General features: G+C 45.9%; 1 protein-coding gene across 2 annotated transcripts; it reads left to right on the top strand.

The window, feature by feature from the left end:
* Positions 1–213: 213 nt before the first annotated feature.
* On the top strand, positions 214–11,483 carry SERPING1 (serpin family G member 1). 2 transcript variants are annotated; one of them, XM_079102321.1, is made up of 8 exons: positions 214–292; positions 832–906; positions 2,248–2,710; positions 4,313–4,447; positions 6,521–6,724; positions 6,910–7,046; positions 9,153–9,372; positions 10,991–11,483. In XM_079102321.1, the coding sequence occupies exons 2-8, from the start codon at positions 856–858 to the stop codon at positions 11,242–11,244; spliced, it is 1,464 nt and encodes a 487-aa protein (XP_078958447.1). In that variant the 5' UTR covers positions 214–292; positions 832–855; the 3' UTR covers positions 11,245–11,483. The 2 variants fall into 2 exon arrangements, with proteins under 2 accessions (XP_078958447.1, XP_078958448.1); XM_079102322.1 differs by lacking the exon at positions 214–292 and adding an exon at positions 294–346.
* Positions 11,484–22,579: the final 11,096 nt, after the last annotated feature.

Raw genomic sequence — 22,579 nt, 5'->3', positions numbered from 1 at the left:
TTGGTTGCCTGGAGCGGACAGCAGCACCCAAGCTCCCCCATCCCAGCCCACTACCGAGGGGCTTTGGGCTTGACTCCTAGCTTGACCCACAAAGCGGGACCACTTGGTCCAGCCCGTCCTGATTTACGGGAACTCACACCAGCGATCAATCATCCTTAATTTGTAACTGGGCAGTGTAACTGGCCAACCAATAGCTAAGACTGGCCCCCCCACACCCCACCCTCCCTGACCCTGTGGGACTTATCCACTCAGTCTGCACTCAAACTGCCTAGTGACCAGGAGTTTGGAGCAGGTTTGGTGCTGGGGGGTGGAGGTGGGGAAGCAGAGTGAAGAGGCCTGGGAGGGGGTAGGTCTTCTAGTCTCCTTCCCTCTCTCTCCCAGTTTTCTGCCCGCTTTTATCTCCAAAGTCTCTACAGAAGCTTCCACTAGGGACTTCGGTCTCCTCCTCCTCCTCCTCCTCCTCCTCTTCTTCCTCCTTTTCTTGCCCCGCGCCCTCCCCCAGAGCTGTTGTGCCAGCCCCTCCCGACCTCGCGTCCCCGCCGCCTCTGGCCTCATTGTTTGGCTAACGCAGGACCCCCTGATTGAACAGATGGACTGAGACCCGGGCCTGCGGGGACAGGGAGGGCCAGCCGGTGCCGGGAAAGGGAAGCGGTTTGCGGAAAACAAAACAGAGGGCGGAGCCAGAGAGAAGGTGGTCCCGGAGGGAGGAGGCGGGAATTCGGAGAGAGAGGGGCCGAGGCCTGGGCCCGAGTGGGGGCGGGCCTGGGAATGGGGTGGAGGCCCCCAGCGCTCCAGGCTCCGGGCCCGCTCCGACGCGGGCTGGCTTCGCAGGTCGCGGCAGACGTCGCCGCCCAGATGGCCTCCAGGCTGACCCCGCTGACCCTCCTCCTGCTGCTGCTGGCAGGGGTAAGTGGCCCCTGGGCGGGGTGGGGATGGGGTGGGGTGGCGGGCGCGGGAATTAACCCTTCAGGCTCCGGAGGATGAGATCCGCAAGGGTGCTGTTGGCGCCGCGTCCTCCCAGCGCGCAGAGCTCGGACCCGGACCCACGAGCCTCCGATCTTGGCGCGCTACAAGCCGTGTGGCCCTGGGCAGGTCCCTCCTCCCAGCCTCCTTGATCTGATTTATAAAAGGGAGAGGAAACCCCACCCTGCCCACCAGACTGGCTTGGCAAGAAGGTCCCAGAGGGCAAGGAGATGATCGTGCCGGTTGTAGAAAACCTAGCGGTGCAGAGTAGGGGCCGCTGTGACACCTGCTCTCCTAGGCGGAGGTTAAGGACAGTGAGGTCCCAGGGCTGTGGAGGTCAGGGGTGACAGCTAAGTCCCGGTGCGGGAGAAAGGTGAAAGCTTGTTTTCCGTGCAGGTGCCACGTGTCATTTGGGGAAGTTGGCATCCTTGGGATTCAGCAGATGATGTAGTTATGGGTGGGTGAGGGGGATCTTGAATCAGAGACCTTGGTTGGACTCCTTGCTTTTCCTTCCACTTCTATGAGACCTTGGACTAGTTACTTAATATGCCTCAGCCTCAGTTTTTCTGTCTGCAAAATGGGGATAATACCCGGTTTCTCAGCTGGGGAACTATTGACAATTAGAGTTGGAAAAATCCCTGAGGGGCTGTCCTATGCTGATGTAGTGCCTCTGGCCTCTACCCACTAGATTCTAGTAGCATCTTTCCTCCTCCCTGTCTATGACAACCCAAAATGTGCCAGACGTTGTTAAATCTCCTTTGGGAGTCAGAATGGCCTCAGAACCTCTGGTCTGCACTACTTCTTCTGTCTCTACCCCTCTCCCATTTCCTCCATATTTCCCACCTTTTCTTTGGTCCTTCCTTTGGGAATGCTAATTGTTTGCAATACCCACTACGGGTTGCAACCCAAAATTTGAAAATCCACTGTCCTAGAATAAGGCACTCAAGTTGGAATGCCTGCTGCTGACCAGGCAACAAATGAGTCAAGACAGGTGAATATTTAAGAAAACAACTTCCTACATGGCGGTAGTGGATCAGAGATAACAGATTCAAGATTACCCCTCATCTTCCACAGAGAATATCCTCAATGCCCTGCCCCTAGCATTGTTCCAGCTCTGGAGAATTGAGATCTTAGTCCCAGGGTAGGCCGTTCACCCACCAGACTGTAGCTGAAATTACTAACTAGTACAGAATGTTTTGCACAGCCCAGCTTCTCTTCCTGCTTTGAGCATTTGAGGGGACTGTGCCTTGTATGAAAAATGAAACGCAGTTTCTTGAACCACAGGACAGAGCCTCCTCAAATCCTGATGCTATCAGCCATAACTCCGAGGATCCAGAGAGCCTGCAAGAAGAAAGCAAAGGCATTATCTTAGAGGGAGATGTCCCCAGCAGTCTACCCACTCAACATATTGCGGAGTCTTCCACCTGGCCAACGGCCAACTTGACAACCAACTCATTCACCATATTAACAGCTAATACCACTAGTGAATCCACCACCCAAGCCTTCACCCAACACACCCAACCAACCACCCAGCTCCCCACTCAGCCACCAACTGAGCCCTTCTGCCTGGGACCTGTCACGCTCTGCTCTGATGTGGACAAAAAATCATCAGAGGCCATTTTGGGAGAAGCCTTGATAGATTTCTCCCTGAAGCTCTACCATGCCTTCTCAGCCACCAAGAAGGTCGAGACCAACATGGCCTTTTCCCCATTCAGCATTGCCAGCCTCCTCACCCAGCTCCTGCTTGGTAAGACTGACCCTCCTCTAAGTGTCACCAACCAGACACCTGCAAAGCTATGCCTCTGGGAGGAAGCTGTAAATGGGCTACATGGGTATGTTGGTGGTGGTATATCTTTTCATTCTTGAACATTCCTTCATTTCAAAATGATTTAATAGGCATTATTTCTTAAAAAAAAAAAAAAAAAAAAAAAAAAAAAAACTCCTGTGGACTAATCAAGAGCACATACAACAAGATCCCAAACACCACCATGGTTCAAGGTATAATGGACATGAAATCATCAGAGTTTGACCTAGAATAGTAAGGCTTGCTCATGGTAAGGCATGCTGTGTGACCTTAGCAGATCACTTAACATCTCTGAGCCTAAGTCCTCATGTGTAGAAATGGTATATCTACCTCAAAAGATAAGAAGCAGCCAGGTGTGGTGGTACATACCTGTAATCCCAGTGACTCTAGAGGCTGAGGCAAAAGGATTGCTTGGTCAACTTAACAAGACCCTGTCTTAAATAAAAAATAAAAAGGGTCAGGGATGTAAATCAGTGATAAAACACCTTTGAATTCAATCTCTAGTACAAAAAAAAAAAAAAAAAAAAAAAAAAAAAATCAAGAAGCAGATAGTCTAGTGCCTGACTTGGTGGAAGTCAAAAGAAAATGTTAATCCCCTGCCTCCTGAGGGATTGCTGTGAGGTCCTATGGTGTAATTCCCCCAGGAATGGTACAAGCAGCTTAACACAAGAGAAGAGAGAGCTGTCACTCTGGAGAGGAATTCCAAGATGGCTACTGGAGACAATACAGAGAGATAAAACATCCTTCTTCTGGAGTCCAGAATCCTCACATCCCACTAGGTGCCAGTAACATCCAGCTCCCCTGTGATGACAGCTACATTGTCTCCAGGAATTACCAAATGTCTCCTGCGTGGTGCATTCCAGTCACTTGGTTTCAGTTTATTTACTGCACAAAATGTACAGCTCGATTCCTGCCTCCTTTTCACTTTATGAGCTCTGTGCCCTTAAATTCAGTTAATTATTTACTCTCTTAAACCTCAGTTCCCTCATCTGTATAATGGGAATAATAACTGTCCTCATGTGAAAGACTTAGGGCTACAATTCTGTGAGATATGGCAGAGGCACTTAGAATTCTTGGAACCCAGTGAACACTCAATAAATTTTAGCTGTCACTTCACAAAGACATGCACAATAAGTATTGACTAATGAATGGATAACTGGAAGGGTATGCGCATCCATCCTCTTTATGACTCTCTGGATTCTGCTGTAAATAGCGATCTAGCTTCCCTTCCTACAGGGTGAACCATCTAAATAATGGTTAATGTGGAACAGGCAGTGGTTGGGCCTGGCTTTGGAAGATTTCTGGGTTTAAATAAGTAGAGAAACAGCAAAGAGGAAGGGGAATATTCAAAAAGCCTAACTGGAAAAGCTGGGATTACTCAAGATTCCCCAGCCCCCATCTTTCCGACCTGTGTATTGTCTTCCAAAAGAAGGCTCCAGTTCCAATGTTCTGTGATCCCCTCCACAGCAGGGAACTCAACCCTTCTCCTAAATGGTAGGTCCCCACTCCTCCTACAAGAACCATCATCTTTGTCCTTTGTCATAGGGGCTGGGGACAGCACCAAGAGCAACCTGGAGAATGTCCTGTCCTACCCTGAGAACTTTGCCTGTGTCCACCAGGCCCTGAAAGCGTTCACATCCACAGGTGTCACCTCAGTCTCTCAGATCTTCCACAGCCCAGGTGAGCATTCAGGGAGGGCGGCAGCTACACAGGACCATCCTGAGGACCCCAGGGGAGACCAGCATTGGGAAAGAAAAGATAGAGGGAGTGTTGGAGCTAGGATATTGGGAACGGATTCCAGAGCAGGCCAGGGCCTTGGCAGGAGGATCAGGTGGCTCCGGAGCTGGAGGCTCTCCTGGTGGGACCTGGGCCAGTCATTTGTATTCATCCATTTCTTTTAGAATAGGAATGACCTACGGGGATGGAGTTCTTGCCTACCATGTGTGAGGCCCTGGGTTCAATCCCCAGTACTGGGAGAGGAAGAAAGTACCAGTAGAATAGAAATGCCCTTCTGTATTCCTTAATAGATAGGGCTAGAGGGCTAGAGACCTAAAATAGGCAAGAATTCTTGTGCTTACTTTTAGGTCAAGGGAATTTTGAGACTTACTTTCTTCTTTTGTGATATATGAATGAGTTACCATTTACATGTATTATAGTATTAAATAGCCAATAAGAGCAGTCAATTATAACATACTTACAAAATGATCTGAAGCATTTGTGTTTAAACCTGAACCTTAGGGGTTCTACAGAGCTGCTTCAGGAGTCATGGCCGGGCTGGGGTATCAGGGAGGCAGAGTGGAGGGGAGCGGGCACTGCTCTCTGTGAGAGGGAAGTGGACCAGGTGGTCTCTGAGCTCCCACCCGACCTCACTGAGCCCATTTATATTGTGAGCTTTAGAGGTGACTTGATTTGAAAACAGCTCTGCTGCTTTCAAAGGCTTAAAAAATCACAGATCTGGTCTGACCCACCTTTTTTAAAAAGAGAAACAGGGTTAGGATTAGGGTTGTGGCTCAGTGTTAGAGAGCTTGCCTAGCATGCGTGAGGCCCTGGGTTTCATTCTCAGCACTACATAAAAATAAAATAAAGGTATTGTGTCCACCTAAAACTAAAAAATATATTTTTGTTAAAAAAAAAAAAAGCCCCACCTTTTAGGACTAGGGATATAGATCAGTGGGGCAAGCATAAGGCCCTGGGTTCAATCCCCAGCATCCCAAAACAAACAAACAAACAAACAAAATACTCATTGCAGAAAACAGAAAATATAAAGAAGTTAAAAAAGAGAGAGAGAGAGAAGGAAGAAAAAAAAGAAAAGAAAAGAAAACACCTAAAAATCTTCTTTAATATGGGGAAAATGCTGGACATGGTGGTGGCGCATGCCTGTAATCCCAGTGGCTTGGGAGGCTGAAGCAGGAGGATTGTGAGTTCAAAGCCAGCCTTAGCAATTTAGTGAGGCCCTAAGCAATTCAGCAAGACTCTGTCTCTAAATAAAATACAAAAAGGGCTGGGGATGTAGCTCAGTGTTTGAATGCCCCTGGGTTCAATCCCTTGTACAAAGAAAAAAAAAAAATATATATATATATATATATATGAAAAATAAAACTCAGAGGTATCAGTAAATATTGCATTTATTTCCTTGCTGTAAATCACCTTTATCCTCTGTCTTGCCTCTGGAAAACATAAAATACAACTGTAACAGTATTTTAGGGCTTCTTCCCCAGGCTGTGCCAAGATTCTGAGTCTTATGTTGTAACTAAAACATCAGCAAAGCCTGGGGAAATATCTTTGATCTAGTTAGTCCAGGAAATTTTTCTTTTTCAAACACCGTTTTGTTTTGTTGTTTTGTTTTGTTTTTTTTCCAGTAGATTTGGGCTTTAGAGAGCAAAGGTCAGGCAGTCTTGTCATGAACTTCCCTCCAAGGCCAGGAAGCAGTCTGTTCTCTGCTGAATGGAGGGAGGAAAAGAGGGGAAATACAAGCAAATGGCAGTTCACATCTTGGCTATCTTGCCGGGCAGGCCACGGTCACGTGGCAAGCAGAAGAGCCTAGGGGTCCACCTCCTGCTCTCAGTTCAGGATTTGCCTCTTTGGGGCCTCATTTCTGCATCTGTGATAGAGGAACCGGCAGGACCCCTGCTGCAGCACGAGCTGTGTTTATTGGAGGGAGCAGAAACGGCCCTGGGAAGCTTGATGACTCCCAGAGCTTGCTCTTGGGACTGGAGCGAGCGTTCAGGGCTTTCCTCCTTCACCCGCCCTCAGACCTGGCCATAAAGGACATTTTTGTGAGCACCTCTCAGAGTCTGTACGGCAGCAGCCCCAGAGTCCTGAGCAATGACAGCCATGCCAACCTGGAGCTCATCAACAACTGGGTGGCCGAGAACACCAACCACAAGATCTCCCAGCTGCTGAACAGCCTGCCCTCCGACACCCGCCTTGTCCTGCTCAATGCTATCTACCTGAGTGGTAAGGGACCCCTCCCAGGTAGTATTCTCATTTTGGGTTCTCCTTACCCTCCTGGCTTCAAAGTCCACCAACCCTGAGTTACACGATCATATCCCAAAGTGCCTGTCCTCCCCTTTGCTAAGAGGGTCTTCAGTTCCTCTTCATCCTTTCCCTGCCTGCATTAGAACACCCTTTCTTCCCTTTAGCCAAGTGGAAGAAAACATTTGATCACAAAAAAAAGATGGAGTCCTTCCACTTAAAAAACTCTGTGATACAAGTGCCCATGCTGAGTAGCAAGAAGTATCCTGTGGCCCATTTCACTGACCCAACTTTGAAGGCCAAGGTAAGTTCCTGGCCTATCCTGCCTCCTGTTTCAGACCTCAGTTTCTGCTGTGGCCACATCATTTTGGAGTGCATCCTTACAAATTCATCATTTCTACTTCTTTTATCTGTATTTCTTATTTTATCTAGCTTTTCTCCTCTCTCCAGTCTTGACTGAGCCAATTACTGTGTATTTTAGACAGGAAGACATGATTCTAAAGTTTCTTTACTTATCTCTACTGCATTAATGGCAAGAAGTGGTCATGCTACTGTTCTGTGCATCTGTTTCTCTTTTTAATCAGCCCACCAGGTGGACTGGTGTCTTTGCGAGTCCTCTGTGTGTATGTGTTTATTTGTGTTTACCTGTGTGTGGCATGCATATATACATGTGCATAGGTATATCGATGTGCATGCATATGTGTGTGTAGTACATGTTTGCACATGTGTTAAAAGGTGTAAGTTCCTTAGCAAAAATTGAACAATGATTCCAGTAAGTGGGGAGAGAGAGAAGATAGAATATGGAGCCCAGAGGACTCTAGTTAATAAACTATCTCATGCCCAGTGACCAGATATGTCAGCCCTGTTGGAACTGCAGACAGGAATGTGTAGGATAGAAAAGAGTAGGGATGCCTTGGTAGGAGGCTGGAAGGGAGGGACAGCAGTTTTCCTGGACAGCCAAGCTTGTTCCCTCCTTGGAGATTTCCCTAGCTTTTCCCTGCCTGGATCCTTCTTCACTCAGATCTTCATATAGCTGTTAGTTAGTTATACCTAAATAATTCAGGTTTACTAAGGTCATTGGCTTAAAAATTCAAGACCACCACATGGTAAATATTTTTGGTCAGAGATTCAAGGTCCATCTGTAGGACTTAAACGGTATACACTGTCCAAATGAATTTGAAGCCATGTCAACACATTCATCCTCCCCAGTTAATATCTGTTTACAACCTGCTTCTCCTGGGCCATTCTTCCAGGTTCCAACAACTGATTGGTTTCAGTTCATTTCTTTATTGTCCAACTGAATTCTGCATTCTTCAAGATTCTTGTCTACCTCTCCACCTCAACCATACTACCATTTAATAATAGTCTTCTCTCTTGAGTTTTTCGGGCTTCGCACTGTTGACATTTTGGGTTGAATAATTTTTCTTTGTCGGGAGCTGTCCTTTGCATTGTGGGATTTAACATCATCCTTGGCTTCTACTCACTAGAAGCCAGTACTTTACACATCCTGCCCTACCCACCTATTAGGGCCACCAGAATGTCTCCAGCCATTACCCAGTGTCCACCGGGGGAGGTATTTGCCCCAGATTAAGAACCCTGAACAAGGGCTGGGGATATAGCTCAGCTGGTTGAGTTCTTGTCTCGCAAGCACAAGGCCCTGGGTTCAAATCCCCAGTACCGCAAAAAAAAAAGAAAAAAAGAACCCTGAATGAGAACCACAGGTCCTGCCCGTCTTACATACTTTTTTTTTGGCCATAGTCCTTCTAAAGGCAAACTGGAAAGTCAGGCTATGAGGATTCTGTGCGCCATCTTGAACGCCATACTAACAGATTAGCACTTAATCTCATAGGCAGTGAAGAGCCATCAAAAGTCTTTAGACCTGAGCACAGTGGATGCACAGCCAGAATCCCAGTAACTCAAGAGACTGAGGCTGGAGGATGACAAGTTCAGGGCCCAGAGATAACTTAGTAGAGACCCTGCCTAAAAAATAAAGGACTGGGGATTTAGCTCAGTGGTAGAGCACCCTTGGGTTTGGTCCTCCATACCATAATGAACAAAGTTCAAGGGATCGACCTGGTACTCTGGTGGTGCCTGCAGATTGTATTCTTCATGCACAACACACTTGGGAGAAAGGAAGCAGGGCTCACAGGGATCATCCCTTGCCTGTTGCTACATAGCTAGTCAGTAGTAATCAGGGTGTGAAATTCCTGCTGGTTCCTCTGCCTCTCGATAGCACAGTTAGACCAGCACTGTTGGTTTGACCAGCTGGCATCTCCATTTCATAGCCCAGCTAGTTCTGGCTGCTGATTGTTGAAATGGTGCACACTGAAGACAGCCTTGGGACCCAGCATGGGGGGCCTGGAGAGGGCTGGGGGAGGACGACTGAGAAGGTATATCTCTTGTCCTCTAGGTGGGGCAGCTGCAGCTCTCCCACAACCTGAGCTTCGTGATCATGGTGCCCCAGAACCTGAAGCACCATCTTGAAGACTTGGAGCAGGCTCTCAATCCCACGGTTTTCAGGGCCGTCATGAAGAAGCTGGAGCTGTCCAAGTTCCAGCCCACTTACCTGATAATGCCCCGCATCAAAGTGAAGAGTAACCAAGACATGCTGTCAATCATGGAGAAAATGGGTGAGCCCTGGCAGCTTGAGGTTCCTCCTAGGCCATGAGAGGATGAAAGGTGGGGAGATCTGCTAAAACACAGCATTCTTAGCATTCTAGGGTTTTTTGTTTTTTTTTTTTTCATCCACCATCTCAGGTTGTCCCTTGACCCTGTGAGTTAAAGGAGCAGGTGCTATTACCCCATTGGAGCCAACTGAGGAAACAGACTCAGAAACTTTATGGGACTTACCCAAAGTTTACATGACTTAACCCTTGAGCTAGCTGGAGGCAAACCAGAACACCAATGCAGATCTCCAGCTCTCTTGGCTGCTTCTTCTATGGCTCTCAGTGACACAGACGCTGAGATAGGTGGCCAAGGTAGTCCTAGATGCTCCTTTCCCAGAGACCTTCGTAACAGTCAACCAACCCATGAAATAAGCATCTGGGTATGAGGGTTTGGAGGCTTCTAAGTTTGGGAGAGGCAAGACAGACTCCATTTCCTAGCCTTTGGCTGCACGTCTAGATCGGTCACTTCATTTTCTGTGATAGGACTTGACTGCCCAACACATGCTCTCACTTCCTAGTGTGTGGCATCTGCTTTACATTCTCATTCCATACTTCTGGTCATCAGCTGGGTGATGACCCCACCCCAAACAGTTCTCCAATTCTCTGCAGACACAAACTGTGTGTCCTTCAATTCAGTTCAACTCAGACACTCCCTACCAAGAGAAAGCATTAGATCCCATTAGAACTCAGTCCCTGCAAGTCCACCCCCACTCAGATTCCTGTCTCAAAACTAAGATGTCACCCATGCTTCTGAAAGAAGCAGGAGCAGGCAAGGAGCTTCTGTCCCCGTGGGGTTAGAGTGCACAACCCTCCCTACACATGCATGTGTTCGCTAATCGGAAACTCTCTGGATCCTCTACTTGAGGGATTTTTATGAGGGCCTCATCACATAGGCATGATTAATTATTAACTCACCCCCACCTGGTTTCTCTCCCCTCCTCGGAGGACGGGGAGTGGGGCTGAAATTTCCAAGCTCTGATCATGACCTGGTCTTTGCAGAGGTTAGCCCCCATCCAGGAGCCCACCAAGAGTCACCTCTTCAGAAGAAAAGACACTCCTATCCCAACAAGATACCAAGGGAATTAGGAGTTTGGTGTTAGGAGCCAGCGCCAAAGACCAAATGTTAGAACAAAAGATGTTCCTCCCTCCCCTGGTTGCTAAGGCCGTTGCAAAGGTGTTAGGAGCTTGTCACCAGGAATTTGGAGCAGAGACCAAGATATATATTTCTTATTACTTCACAACATCACACCCTTGAATGTGATCTTGGTTTATAACAAATGACCTCTCTCTGATAGATTACTTTTCTTCCAAGGACCTTAGGAATATGGAAGCAATGACATCATTTTCAGGGGGTTTTTTGGAGGTGGGTGGGGAAAAGGCCTCTCGTATCTTGAAGAAGAGTACTGGTTGGGCCCACTGAGAGAGGATTCCAGGACCAGGCCAGAGGCACCAGAAACCCAAGCCAGGGAGCAGAAGGAAAAGAGGGCAGGACCCAGGACGAACACATAAGTTTTAAGACGGCTTCATCAGCCAAGAGTTTCATGCTGGTCTCTGACTTTGTTTTTCTCCGGTTTTGCCCTAGAATTCTTCGACTTTACGAGTGACCTCAACCTGTGCGCACTGACGGAGGACCCGGATCTTCAGGTGTCGGCGATGCAGCACCAGACCTTGTTGGAGCTCACCGAGACAGGCGTGGAGGTGGCGGCAGCCTCCGCCGTCTCTGTGGCCCGCAACTTGCTGATCTTTGAAGTGCAGCAGCCCTTCCTCTTCCTGCTCTGGGACCAGCAGCACAAGTTCCCTGTCTTCATGGGACGGGTGTATGACCCTAGGGCCTGAGACCTGCAAGGGGTCAGGTTAGCGCAAGCCCTACCACCCAAGCCTCGGCTCCCCCCATTGCAGCCCTACCACTGCCTGCCTGGACTTGTCCCGGGGCCATTTCCCACCTGGAGGGATCCCTCAGGGTGTGGCAGAGGGACCTGCTCCCCCATGGCCCTGTCATGCTCTCCAAATCACTTTTTGCAGCTTTCTCTGGTTCAAGTTCACCAGACTCTACAAATAAAACCTGGCAGACTATGGTTTCTCTCCTTTTCCTTTGGATGGCAGCTAGCCCAAAGTTAGGCGACAAGAGTTACCATGCTTCCTTTATCAGCCAGCTATTCCTGGATCCTAAGTCATTCTAGAGTTAGTGACTTAAAGCAGCAACCATTTATTATCTCTCATGAGTCTCAGGATGGACTCGGCAATCTTGCTGATCTGGGCTGGATCTGGCCTGCCCACCCTCCTGGGGCTCACGCTTACATCTGTCATAGTTAGCCAGTTGGTTGTGGGATGACTGGTCTTTGATGGTCTCAGCTGGCACGCGCTGGCTGTCTTCCACATGTCTCCTGCATCCTTCCACCAGATTAACCTGAAATGGCAAGGTGCCTAGAAAGAAATCAAAGCGGACAGTCTCTTCTGCACACGACTGCTTCCATGCATCAAGTCCCATCAGCCAAAGCAAATGATGTGGCCAAACCTAGAGTTACAATGGAAGGGTTCTACAGCATCTTGGGGCAGTGAGCCATTAGGAAGGACCATACATGCAATCCATCTATCACAGCCCTTACCTTACTTTTACAGCAACTGTGACAATAGTACTTGTACCTGACATTGTGAGAATTTCCACAGGCATTCTGCAAAGAATTCTACAGACATTTGATCCTTTTTTTTCCTCCTCCTTCTTCATTTCCAGCCCTTTTTTATTTTTATTTTTTTAATTTTGAAACAAGGTTTTGTTACACTACTGAGACTGGCCTCAAACTTGTGATCCTCCTGCCTCAGCATCCCAAATCACTAGGATTACAGGTGTGCACCACAGTGCCTGGCTAGACATTTAATCCTTGCAATAATTTTACCCGCTAAACTCATACTGTTCAAAGTCCTGTTTAAAGTTATGCAGTTAGGATGTGGCAAAATGGGATTTGAAAGCAACTCTTTTTTCCCCCCCAGGAAACAGGGCTTTATTCTGCAACACAGAGGAAATATACTTGATTCTTAAGTCTAAATACATATCTACTATCTTCTATGTCTTTGTCTTTCTCTCTTAAACACCTGTTTTTTCTTAATTTAAAAAAAAAAAAAAACTTTTATGGTATGCCTTGCATTATGTGAAGCACTGAGAATGTAAAAGTGAAGAAAAAAACAAAAAACTGGTGCCTCACCTTAAAGCCTGTAGCCTGATAGGAGAGACAAATAGGAAAATAGATTCTAATAGAGTCCTTTCCAGCCAGGTATGGTAGCACAGGCCTGTAATCCCAATGACTAGGGAGGCTGAGGCAGGAGGATTACAAGTCCAAAACCAGCCTCAGCAACTTAGCCAGACCCTAAGCAACTTATAGAGACCCTGTCTCAAAAAATAAAAAGGGCTGGAGGTGTGGCTGAGTGGTTAAGAACCCCTGGGTTCAATCTCTGATACCAAACACAACAAAATTAAATAAACAGGAAGAGATTTATTATTAGGGGTTGACTCACCTGATTATGGTAATTAAGTTTCACAATCTGCAGTCTGCAAGCTGGAGACCAAGGAAGTTGGTGGTGTAGTTCCAGTCCAAGTTCAAAAGCAGGAAAACCTTGGGGATCAATGGAATAAATTCCAGTTACAGTTGAAGGCCTATGAACTAGAAATGCCGGAGTCCAAGGGCAGAAGACAGTGGTGCCAGCTGAGGCAGACAGGGAATTCATTCTTCCTCTGCCTTTTTGTCCTATTCAGACACTCAGTGGATTGGTTGGTGGAGGCAATCTTTAAGACTCCATCTACCAATTCTAATGCTGATCTCTTCCAGAAACACTCTGGCGGATACACCCAGATACAATGTTTTACCAACTATTTGGACATCCCTGAGGCAAGTTAGGTTGACACATAGATTAATTAACACACTCCTTTCTCAGTCTTCCTGAAGCCAATCTCTCAGGCGTCTGGGAAGATGGCCAAATTCCTGTCTGAGCTGGTTTATCCTGATTTTTAAGTGAGGAACCTTTGAAAGCAAAGGCTCCTCCCAACAGGAAGCTTCCCACCCCTCTTGGGGGAGATCCTGACATGATGAAGATGGTGCTCAGGACCAACCTGAAATGTGAGCAGACCAAGTCAAGGAGCAGAAAGTGGCAGGACATAGCAGTGCGTGTCTGTGATTCTAGCACAGGAGGCTGAGGCAGGAGGATTGAAAGTGTGAGGCCAGCTTGGACAACTTAGAGACCCTGTTTCAAAATAAAAAATAAAAAGAAGTGGAGATATAGCTCAGTGGTAGAGTACCCTAGGTTCAATCCCCAGTACAGCAAAAAAATAAAATAAAATAAAATATAGTTATTGTGATCCATGGTACGCACAGTATCGTGCAAATCTCTTTTGCCCCTCCCAATCATGCTGAGAGCCAGGTAATAATATTTCTGTTTGTGAAATGAGGAAATGAAATGTCAGATAGACTAAGTAATTATTCAGAGGTCACACATCTGTAAATTGACCCCACGTTGTTTGAATTCAAATGTCCCAGGTGATTTATTTGGTCAGGCTTATTTCCTTTCTGCCTGAACTAGACCATAAATCAGATCTGTGTCTTCTTAGGCCCTTTACAATATGTCCCCACCCAAGCCTACTAATGCACCTTACACCAAAATGGAAAAACCGAATCTATTAAATAAATGAATGAATCATCCAGGTAACAGGAAAGAGAAGATTCAGATTCATTGTTTCTTCCTTTCTTTCTTTCTTTTTTTCTTTTCCTTTTCCTTTTTTTTTTTTTTTTTTTTTTTTTAGTATTGGAGATTTAACTGACAGGCACTCAACCACTGAGCCACATCCCCAGCCCTTTTAAAACAAAAAAATTTTTTTTTTTTTTTTAAATTTTGAGACAGCATCTCACCAAGTTGCTTAGGGCCTCTCACTAAATTGCTGAGGTTGGCCTCAAATTTGCAATCCTCTATCTCAGCCTCCTGAGGGGCTGGGATTATAGGCATGCGCCATGGTGCCCAGCAGAAAAAGAAATTCTTACTCATCTGGAAACAATAGAAAACCTGGAAGTGAAGATAATTTAAATATTCTCTGTCCTGTGGCTTTTTATTTATTTATTTTTATAAGTAGAGATGTCACATTATGTTTGTTTGAAACAACGAACATTCATTGAGCTCGGGTGTTATTTAGTCAGTGTGGACCTGGTAGGTCTAGGGTGGCTCTGGATGAATGTCCACTGAAGACAGCCAGGGGCTAGCTGGGTGGTCTGAGGAGGTTTTGACCTTGCTGGGCTGTGTAGATTCTGCACATGTCTTGTGCCTGGTAGAGAGGATCAACTGGCTATTCTATGTGAACTCTCACTTTCCAGAAGGTTTTGGAATATGGTCTTATTTAATAAAAGTTGTAAAAGTTCAAGAAGACAAGCCAAGGCATTCAAGTCCCCTTGAATCTGAAAGGAGGAAGTAATACTTCTCCTCTGTGCTATTAACCAAATGGAGTCAGTTCAGATTCAAGGAGTAAGGAAAGAATCTCCATTTCATGAAAGACCTGCAAGGGGAAGAGAGGGACACGTGTAATCCTGGTCACTTGGGAGGCTGAAGTTGGAGGATCACCAGAGGCCAGTCTGGGCAATTTAGGAGATCCAGTCTCAAAATAAAAAATAAAAAGGACTGGAGTGTAGCTCAGTGGTAGAGCATCCCCAGGTTCAATCCCCCAAATTGCAAAACAAGCAAATAACCCTGTATTCACTCTGCAGAGGACATGGATCTAAGGAGAAATGAATAATTCTGGTCATTTTTCCAACCTTCCTAAGTAGTCTTACATATTTGTAGAGAAATTATTAGCAGGTTTTCCTAGCAAGTTGCTGCTCTGAGTTTTCCCTTACAGATTCAAGAACTTTTTTTCTGTGTCATTATAACATTAGAAGCAAATCTATTTCATAGAGTTTCAAGATGCTTGCGTATAAATTTACTCTTCTTTTTATATCTGTGTCCTTAACTTCCCCCCACCCCCACCTTCTTCCACCTGTGAGTATCTCTTGAGAAAGGGATAATCCACCCAGACACACGCCCCTAAGGCCCCCCATTCTGCATTCCTACTCTGGAATAGGCCAAATCTTGCATGTGGGCAAACCCTCTTCCTGTGGTCTGCTTCCTGCCCCCAACTACACAGGCACCACCTGATTAGGGTTCTTTTGCAATTAGTCTTTTGACCACATGATGGCGCTGTTGGAGCTTTGTTCTGCATAGCTTCGTGGTCATTGTCATTCCTTTCCTGAGAAATGCTTTTGCTAACCCATATTCTTTTTTTCAAATACAAAATGCTTCATGAATTTGCACAGGGGCCATGCTAATCTTCTCTGTATAGTTCCAAACTTATATATGTGCTGATGAAGTCAGGACTGATCCAGATTCCTAAGCTGCTCAACAAAAGAAATGAAACTTGAATTCAGGGATGGGCAGATGGCTCAGTGGTAGAACGCTTGACTACATGAGGCCCCGAGTTTAATTTCCAGCACTTGCAGGACAGGGATGAGGGGGGGTGTGAAAAACACAACACCACAAAACAAAAAAACAACCAACAAACGAAACAAAAAATCAAAACCCTTTGATTCTTAAGTTTGAAGTTACAGTAGTTCAGCCACTATTTCCCAAAGGTCAATACTTTGGATTCTGCTTGGCTCTTGAAGGTTCAGACCTGAGCTGCATGCAGTTTCAGAACCATTCTCGTCCCTACAAATCCTTAGGCTCTTGTCTTGAGTCATGATTGGTGAGCACAATAGTAGCAGTGATACCACCGTTTAACAGAACTCTTCAGTTCTGCTCCTTCTAATGTTGAAGATTGAACACTAGAGAAGCACGCCAAGGCAAGCATATTAAGCAGGTTTTATTTAATGGTAATAATACAGACTTCTCCCAGGAGGAAGAAGGGGGCCATAGCTGATGTTCTAAAGTCCCAAGAAGTGAGCGCACCCTACATCTTTTATAGGTTAAAGTCTCTTTTGTTCTCCAGTTCTCTCCCCCCTTATCTCTCCTTCCTGCCTACATGCCTAGGCCTGGTTTTGCATTAAGTGAGAAGCCATGGGCAGGGGGAGGGCCAAGGTGACTCAGGCAGGTAAGGGCCCAGGGGGCATTGATTAGCAGCTCCATGCTTCCAGTCCTTGATAAAGGCAGGTAAATTTGGTAATCAATGAGCTCTGGAGATCCTTGACATTCCATTCTCCCAGATGCAGTCTCCAACTTCCAGAGGCAGATGGCTTCATGGCTTCATTGCCTCAATTTGACCTGATCCCCTATTTCTACACTAACTACCTGTCCTTAATTCTGGCTTCAGCAGCAAAAACTATCTAACATGCATTAGACACTCACCATGCTGTAAGGTCTGTGCTAAGAACTGTACATGGATTATGTGGTGGTTCATCTCAGGTGCCAACTTAACTCTCAAGGGACACTTGAACACTGGTAAAGCATTATTTCTGGGTGTGTCCAGGAGGCTATTTCCAGAGGAGATTGGCAAGTGAGTCAGTGGACTGAGTTAAGAAGATCTGCCCTCAGTGTGGGTGGTGACCACCAAATTGTCTGGGGGCACAGCTGGAACAAAAACGTGTAGAGCAGGCAAATTTGTGCTCTCCCTCCTGGAGCTGGGACCCCCTTCTATTACCCTTAGACATCAGAACTCCAGGTTCTCTGACCCATAGATTCTAACACTTTTACCCGCAGCCCTAGTTCTTAGAACTTTGGTCTCTGACAGGAAGTTACCCACTGACTTCCTTGGTTCTGAGGCCTTTGAACTTGGACTGTGCCAAGCTCTTAATTTCCCTGATAGTCCAGTTTGCAGATGGCCATCTCAGCCTCTGTCATCATGTGAGTTAATTCTACAACTAATTCTCTTCCTATCCCTCTATCTGCCTATCTACCTACCTACTTACCTACCTATCTTCCTATCCTATTGGTTCTGTTCTGTTGGTGGTGGGGTGGGGTTTATTTTATTGTTGTTGTTTTGTTCCATACTGGGAATTGAACCCAGAGCATTGCACATACTAAGTAAGTTCTCTCTACCACTGAGCTACGCCCCCCACCCCTGTTCAGTTTCTCTGAAGAACCTAATACAGACTATATCGTTTCATTTAAGAGGAGATTGAACCTTATGAGAAGGACATATTGCTGAAGACACTGGATTATTCAAAACTTAGATGATTTAACATCATCATTTGCAGAAAAAACAGCTGTAAGAGGTAGAGAGCAGAATCTTCAATCATTGGGGAATATTTTTGTCTCCCTGTTCTTTTATATTTCCTAAACATTAAACTTGCTAATCTTTTGCAGCGTAGGTGTTACTAAATTAACTGCTTGGCATATCATGATAGCTATTTGGGCTTTTCTATAGTGTTTTATCATACCTAACCTCTATTACAAAGTTACTGATTTTGGAGAGTGTTTTTGGCACTAACACCATTGCGTAATGAACTCTGAGATAACATCATATTCCAGAATACGGAAAATATTTTAAATGGTAGCACTGAATGTTAATATCACAGCACATTAGTCATTAATGTCGCCATCAGAAGTTACGATGTACATAAACAACTTGATTCACATAAGATGAGCACGATGGCAGTTATTTACTGTTGCCAGCTCAAGTGGCATTGTCATTAACAATAATTGTAAATACAATTTACAAACCCCTCAGTCGGCCAAGTTTGAAATTGTGCAAACTTCGATGATTTTTTTTTCTTATTTAGGGAGATTTACAGTCTTTCGAATTTGTATAATTAAAATTTACATAATATATAATCGCACGACACCATTTTTATCCCCTTTTCATAAATGAAAAAAATGAAACCTTAGGAAGACTTAATCTAACCTGCTTATTTCAGTTCTCAGAGTTGATAAGTTGGAGTTAGGAGTAGACCCCAGTGTCTAGCTCCAGAACTATGCTCTGTGCTCAAGACTCCGTTTCTCACAAGGTAATTTTATCTCAGAGAACATACTGATATCCCCTGTCCTAAGCTTTGGTTGAAGTTACATTCATCAATCTCAATAGCTTTGCCATAATTTTGAACCTTAGGAAGAAATGTTGGGGAAACGTGAATTCCCCTTATCCCAGAAAAACCTGATGTAAATTAAGGAGGGACCTCAGGTGACAGCCTCCACAGAAGCAAATAGGCCTCTGTTCTTTACTCTCAGGACAGGGGCACCCGCCATCTGCATGTCTCAGAGGGACTAGTCAAGTGACCTTTTTTTTTTTTTCCCGGTGCTGGGGATTTGAACCCAGGGCCTTGTGCTTGCAAGGCAAGCACTCTATCACCTGAGCTATATCCCCAGACTGTCGAGTGACTTCTGAAACAGATTTGGCTTCAGGTGGCACAGATGAAAGTCTAGCATTTCAACCACCCTCTCATTTCATACTGTACCAGACCTTTGTCTTGACTAGCAATTTAACACACGTGTGTTCTTATACATAAGCACACGCAACACACATACATATACACGCATATCCGTGTATGTTCACATACACCGATAGAAGAGACACAAATATATGCACACATTCACACTCTCACACTGGTACAAGAGCACACATGCTCTATCCTCTGGAAATCTGTGCCAGAGTGAACGGGGAGGACTTCACGTCCTAGTCGCAGCCCTGCTGGCTGAGGAGAGCCTCTTGGGTGTGGAGGAGAGGACCAGGGAACACATCCCAGGCCAAGAGTCTCAGAGCTCATCATCACTAATTATGAGCCCTAAAATAGTCTCATCCATCATCCTGGAGTGACGGCTGGTCCTGAAGCCCGCCTCTTGGACTCCTGGCCCCTCCCCCATTCCACTCCATTTATCCTTGAATGACTGCAGATCTGCTCCACAGAGTGAAAAAACATTTTATACAGTACTCAGCCCTCTCCAAAAACATAAATATGGACACGCCCGGGCTCATATATTAGCCTTCTGCTCTCCACCCTGGGGAGTCATGTGAATCTGCTCCCCTTCACCCCGCACCCCACGCAAAACTCCCTTTCAATTGCTCTTTTATATGTGTCCCATACTGGGTTTCATTTTCAGTATTTCATTGAAGTTTTGCAATAATCCTGTGGCTTGGAATTGTTTTCACCAGATTTACAAATGAAAAGAAGTTTCTAAGAAATCCTTTGCCCAGGGTCAGCCATCTGGGAAGACTAGAGCATTCAGACCAGGACCTTCCATTCGCATATCCTTCTCCCACTGTGCAGGGGACTTCCCAACTCACCTGTAAGGGTTGAAGAGCCAGATCTAGGACTGAGCACTTCCTCTTGGAAGCCCCACTGGGACCTCTTCTTCATCTTCTCTCTCCTAAGCCAGTGTAAGAGCCAAAAGCTGCATTAGTCCCTCAGTTGGAAACCAAACACCAACCCCAAGGACCCACAGGTCAGGGACTGAGCAGAAAATGCATGGCGACGGAGCCAGCCAGGGTGGAGATGCTTCTTCTGTGGGCCACACTGATGTGGCCACAGTGTGCCAGTCCCTTGGCTGGCTCCAGGGCACAGCATCGGACTCAATCCCTACTCCACTGCATAGCTAGGCGGTCAGCCCTGGATGTCCACTCCCTGACCATCGATCTCTGCTTCGTCAGGACTGGTTTTCTAGAGATTTCTCTGGGGCTCCTTTAGAGGATGAGGCCAGGATGGGACTCATTAGAAAAACTTGCTCCCCAGCTGAAATAATTTTGAAAACCTCCCAGAAGGCAGGGACCATGTCTTTTTGTCATTATCCTCAGCTTGAAGCAGGGAGTCTAGCAGCTACAGAGTTGGCACTTAGTATATATATTGCTAGAACACTGTGAAGCAAACCAAAAGGAAAAAGATGAGGAGAAGGCCATTCTAGATCCTGTCCAATTAAATGCCTCTTCTGAGTCCACTGCAAAGCCCCAGACCCCACAAGTGATTACAGCTCTTTCCAAGACTAGCACCCTCCCTCCTCCAAACACCGCACTGAACATAGACTACCTCACAAAATCAGTAACGTATTCGCAAGCCATGACTTTTCGCTCCGGGCACTCAAAAGCTCTTTTTGAAACTGATTCAGACTGTGCTTCTCTAGTATCACCATAGCCTAGAAACGCTCAGCAACACTACTGATTCAAAGAGTGTGCAATGACCACACTGGGGGAAGTTTTTATTTTATAATGATGACATGGATGTTATTCTTTTGTATGTGTCTCTTTGGGAGAGTTGGAGGAAGGGATTCCAAAGCACAGCTTCTCCATTCTTATAAGCTAGGGTTTTACCTTATGAGTTATCGTTTTTCTCTCTTTTTAAATTTCCTTTATTTATTTATTGGTGCTGGGATTGAATGGAGGGCCCCTGTATGCTAGGCAAGCTCTCTACCAGTGAGCTGTATCCTGGGCCCACAAGTTATCTTTCAACAAGGGAGTTACATGTCTGTGTCTTCCCTACTCCCTGCTGCCCCAATCTTTGCTTCTTGGGGTCAGGATTTGGGACTCCTCCGATGAATGACTGTATTTATATTTATTTACTTTTTTGGTACCTGTTATAGTTTAGATGTGAGGTATCCCCCAAAAGCTCATGTGTGAGACAATGCAAGAAAGCTTAGAGGTGAGATGATTGGGTTATGAGAACTTTAAACCAATCAGTGAATTAGTCCCCTGATAGGGGCTAAGCGTAGGCGGGTGGGTGTGGCTGGAAGAGGTGGGTCATTGGGCTTGGGGTATATATTTTGCACATGGTGAGTACATGATCTGCTTCCTGGGTCATGTCCTGAGCCACTTTCCTATGCCCCACACTTCTGCCATGATATTCTCCCTCATCTCAGGCCCTGAGGAGCGGAGTTGGCTATCTATGAAAACTGTGAGCCCCCAAATAAGCTCTTCCTTTTTTTATTTATATAATTTTTTTTTTTTTTTTTTTTTTTTTTTTTTTTTTTTTTTTGAGACAGGGTCTTGCTAAGTTGCTGAGGGCCTCACTAAGTTGCTGAGGCTGGCTTTCAATTTGCAATCCTCCTGTCTCGGCCTCCCAAGTCACTTGGATTACAGGGAGGCACCATACCCGGTGGATGGATGATTTCAATCAGATGTGAGAGGTGGTTTTTACCTTTATGGAAGTAACCATCTGGAATCTGGAATGACAGTCGCTCTGCTTTCCCTATCTATTCAAATGAACCAGCTACAGAGTATCCATACTCTGTTGTTGTCCTAGGGGTCTGTTATGGTTTGGATGCGAGGTGTCCCCAAAGCTCCTGTGTTAATGCAGAAGGTGAAATGATTAGATGATGAGAGACACAACCTAATCAGAACTTCCTAACTAGAATGGGTGGAGAGAGTAGAAGGCCGAGCATGGTTGGAGGAAGTGAGGTCACTGACAGCACATCTGGGGGAGTATCTATCCTCCCCTGGCTCCTCCCCCTCCCCTCTCCGCTTTCTGGCTGCCATGAGCTGGGCAGGGCTCCTTCGCCACCCTTCCGTCGTGGTGTTCGGCATCACCTTCGGCCCAGAGCAGTGGAGCCAGCCAACCAGGGACTGAACCCCTGAAATTTGAGCCAGAATGAATTTTTCTCCTCTAAGCTGTTCTTGTGAGGCATTTGGGTCACAATGACAGAAAGCCGACTGACACACGGGCCTTTTATCTGTTCCCTAATTGATACCTAGTTTCTACAAAACCCCCAAGTTCACATGTCATGTTTGTTTCCACTTAGAATATTTAGTCTAGCAAATATTTTCACACAGGAAAGAAAAAAAAGAGAGCAAGCTAGCTCCTCAGTCCCTCCCTGGTTTTATATCTCGCCATGTGATCTCTTCCTCTCCCACTGTTCCTACATGAGGCCATCTGCCATGTTGCGATGTAGCCAAGGGAACTCTTTACCAGAGACCGAACCTAATCTTGGACTTTCAGCCTCCAAAATGGTGAGATAACTAAACTTCTTCTCTTTATAAAATATCTAGCCTCAACCATTTTATTATGGCAACAGAAAAAGCAGTCGTACAATGCAGTATTTAAAGAAGTGAGACTTTTGCCCAGCTTGCACAAGGCCCTGGGTTCAATCCTCAGCACCACAAATAAATAAATGAAAATAAAGTAGTGAAACTGATAAAAATGAAAAGCAGAACAGTAGTTGTCACAGCTGGAGGGGAGGGATGGGGGTGAAGTTTTCCATGGTTACAGAGTTTAAGTTGTGTAAGGTGAAAAAGTTCTAGAAATCTGTT

Source organism: Sciurus vulgaris (genome assembly GCF_902686455.1).
Source record: "Sciurus vulgaris genome assembly, chromosome: 11".
In the NCBI taxonomy this organism is placed as follows: Eukaryota; Metazoa; Chordata; class Mammalia; order Rodentia; family Sciuridae; genus Sciurus; species Sciurus vulgaris.
Note: the sequence above shows the minus strand (reverse complement) of the source record. Positions and strands in the feature narration are given on the sequence as shown.